We start from the raw sequence: 3,189 nt of genomic DNA on the forward strand, positions 1-3,189 counted from the left end.
ATATTTTCAACTGAGCTAGAAATTTCACCATTAACTATTTTAGAAACAAATCTTCTCTACCTACTTATTTATAATTCATAAAGAGGTTCATTTTCAGTTAATTTTAAACTCATATTCTACCGCAGCGGAAAACACGATCCTATCAGTTTACAGTTACCATGGCGCCGCAGCTCGGAGGCGCTACCGCTTTTATGCTGTCGTTTATGACCTGCCTAAAACCTATAGGTATCTTCTTTTCGCCTCAGAGTGCTGATCTCTGAAAGAAGTGCACTCATCGGCCGAATCGTGATCTTGATAAGTGATTATGCTGTGGCCGAGAAGTGCTCTTTTTGTGCTCTGCCGACAATGTGTCGAAGTCATTTCCCCGCAGAGAAGCTTCGCGAAGTCGATTTACAAGCTCGCAGACTTAGGGGGAAAGAACCCAAAATTTCCAAGCAACCTAATCACGGCAAGCAAATCTGCTGAGCGGATGACGTGCGACGGCACAGTATAAAATATCGGGGTAAGCATTGCGGCGCAGCCTACCTTCAGGCGCCGACGGTGCTACCATCTATTGAGTACGGTATGAAACATGGCGTGCACTGCGGCACAGCCTACCGTCAGGCGTTGATGCTGCTGCCATCTAGCGAGAGAAGTATGAAGCACATGCTTTGCACTCTACTTCTGCACATTATCAATCTTTGATTGAAAGAGATACAAAACGCAAACGTCTTTCAGAGGGACATTGTCAGTTATTATGATGTGCAATAGGACAACCAACCATTGTTGGTCGTCTGACTCGGTCGCCTGTTTCTGTCTTATCGCAAGTTCACCGAACCCGCGATGTTTGCCGTGCTTACAACTCAAACACACCTTATCGGCTGGAGCGCCCACATCCGTCCACCAAGCGGCGTCCCGTCAGTTCCGCCGTACGCGTCATTTTTTCACCACTCTGCCCACTGCTTTGTCAGCGCATCGCCCAGAACGTTGGCCCGAAAAACCCTGTTTATGCTTTATGGCGGTGGCGTTTTTCACACAATCTCTGTTGAATCAGCTAAACATTTTAACCGCATAAGACCGCCACCACTCCACTGTGCGGCGGAGGGGTCGATAAGGGGTGTTACCACCGCGTCCGCGGCTCCCCGGACGACGGCGCACCAGTGCCGGCCCGGACAGGGACGGTGCCGGGTGCAGTACGTGGCCGTTCTCTGCCGTAGCAACGCCCGCCCTCCACTATAGCGTATCGGTGACCTTCAGACTGCACAGCGAGTGGTGTGCGATCGGGTGACTCTGCCGGGCTACTGCGTCATTCATGAGAGACCGCTGTTGGCTGTGAGTTTGCAATAAGCCTTTGATCGAGTGGTGAGGACCATCAGACTGGGTGTTGGTTAAGTTGAGTGGAAATCATTTGAACATGCCATTTCCCGTGTGTGTATACGGGAGGGGGCTGGTGGTGGCATTTTTGACTCTCATCACCGTCGTTACCGTCTCCAGCGCCGCCGATGCCGGTCCCTCCCAGCCTCCCAACATTGTGCTGATCGTGGCCGACGATCTGGGCTGGAACGACGTGCCGTGGCACAACTCGCTGGTGCGCGCGCCGACGCTGGCGCGGCTGGCGGCCGACGGAGTGACGCTCGAGCAGGCGTACGTGCAGCCCATCTGCACGCCGTCTCGGTCCGCGCTGCTCACGGGGAGGTACCCGTTCACCTTGGGCCGGCAGCACGACGTGCTCTGGCCGCTGCAGCCCACCGGCCTGACCCTGGACACGCCGCTGCTCTCGGAGAAACTCCGCTCCGCCGGCTACCGCACACACGCCGTCGGCAAGTGGCACCTGGGCTTCTGCCGGCGGGCGTACACGCCCACAGAGCGCGGCTTCCAGTCGTTCCTGGGCTTCTGGACGGGCTCGGAGAACTACTACACGCACTGGCGCGGTCTGGACGAGGGCGGCAGCGGGCTCGACTTCCGGCGCAACATGAGCGTAGCGCGCGAGTTCGAGGGCCGCTACTCGTCGGAGGTGTTCGCCGCAGAGGCGGAGCGGGTGATCGAGACGCACCCGGCCGACCGGCCGCTGTTCCTCTATCTGGCCTTCCAGAGCGTGCACGCGCCGCTGCAGGTGCCGCGCCGCTACTGGGACCTGTACCCGGGCGTGCGCGACAAGAGCCGGCGCACCTTCCTCGGCATGGTCTCAGCGCTGGACGACGCCGTGCAGCGCGTGGAGAGCGCTCTGCGCGGCGCTGGACTCTACGACAACACGGTCATCATCTTCACCGCAGACAATGGCGGTCAGGTGCTGGCCGGAGGGAACAACTACCCGCTGCGGGGTAACAAAGTCACCCTGTGGGAGGGCGGCACGCGCGCCGCCTCGTTCGTCCACTCGCCGCTGCTGGAGCGGCCGCGACGGGCCAGTCGTGCGCTCATCCACGTCACCGACTGGTTCCCGACCGTGCTGCGGCTGGCCGGAGCGCCCCAGCCCACTCCGGAGGACCGGCTCGACGGCGTGGACCAGTGGGACGCCATCTCGCGAGGCGAGCCGAGCACGCGCTCCGAGGTCGTCTACAACATCGACGTCGAGAAGAAACCGGGCGCGGCGATCCGCGTCGGCGACTTCAAGCTGATCTGGGGCTATCCGGGCAGCAAGAACGACTGGTACCCGGAGCCGGGCATCACCGAACTGTGGCCGCTGGTGCCGACCGAGCTGGCGCCGGCCCGCTACACAGAGGTCGGCGAGCACCGCTGGTCCGGCAGCAACACCACCTGGCTGTTCGACCTGGCCTCCGACCCGACCGAGCACGTCAACCTGGCCGCGCAGCGACCGGCGCTGGTGGCCGAGCTGAAACACCGTCTGCTGCGGCACCGACGTCGGCTGGTGCCGGCCGACTGCCCGCCCGATGACCCGCGCGGCAGCCCGGATAACTTTGGTCACGTTTTTGTCACCGGCTGGTGTGAGCCAGGCGTGCCGGCGAAGACCCAGTTGGACAGCTTTTATAATTTCCTTGTCTGAGGTAGTGATTTAACATGTGACATAATGCCTGATTATCTCGGTCTGGTGGAATGAGAATTGGGAATAATAAAAAGGCTAAACGATACCATTTTTTTCAGTTGTGAATAAAGAACGCCCATCAAACTTGATGCCGAGCGCGGCAGCTGATTCGCTTAGAACTAATGACGTCACTAGTAATCCTTCAGCACAAGTCTTTTGCAAAGTTATTT

At 58.7% G+C, this 3,189-nt stretch overlaps 1 protein-coding gene across 1 annotated transcript; it reads left to right on the forward strand.

Moving 5' to 3' along the window:
- Positions 1-987: 987 nt before the first annotated feature.
- On the forward strand, positions 988-3,063 carry LOC122369083 (arylsulfatase I-like). The gene has a single exon (XM_043343487.1). It carries the CDS (start codon positions 1,394-1,396, stop codon positions 2,978-2,980), a length of 1,587 nt encoding a protein of 528 aa, XP_043199422.1. The 5' UTR covers positions 988-1,393; the 3' UTR covers positions 2,981-3,063.
- The last annotated feature ends 126 nt before the right edge of the window (positions 3,064-3,189 follow it).

The sequence above is a fragment of the Amphibalanus amphitrite genome, unplaced genomic scaffold, assembly GCF_019059575.1.
Source record: "Amphibalanus amphitrite isolate SeventyFive unplaced genomic scaffold, NRLGWU_Aamphi_draft 001005F_arrow, whole genome shotgun sequence".
Classification (NCBI taxonomy): Eukaryota; Metazoa; Arthropoda; class Thecostraca; order Balanomorpha; family Balanidae; genus Amphibalanus; species Amphibalanus amphitrite.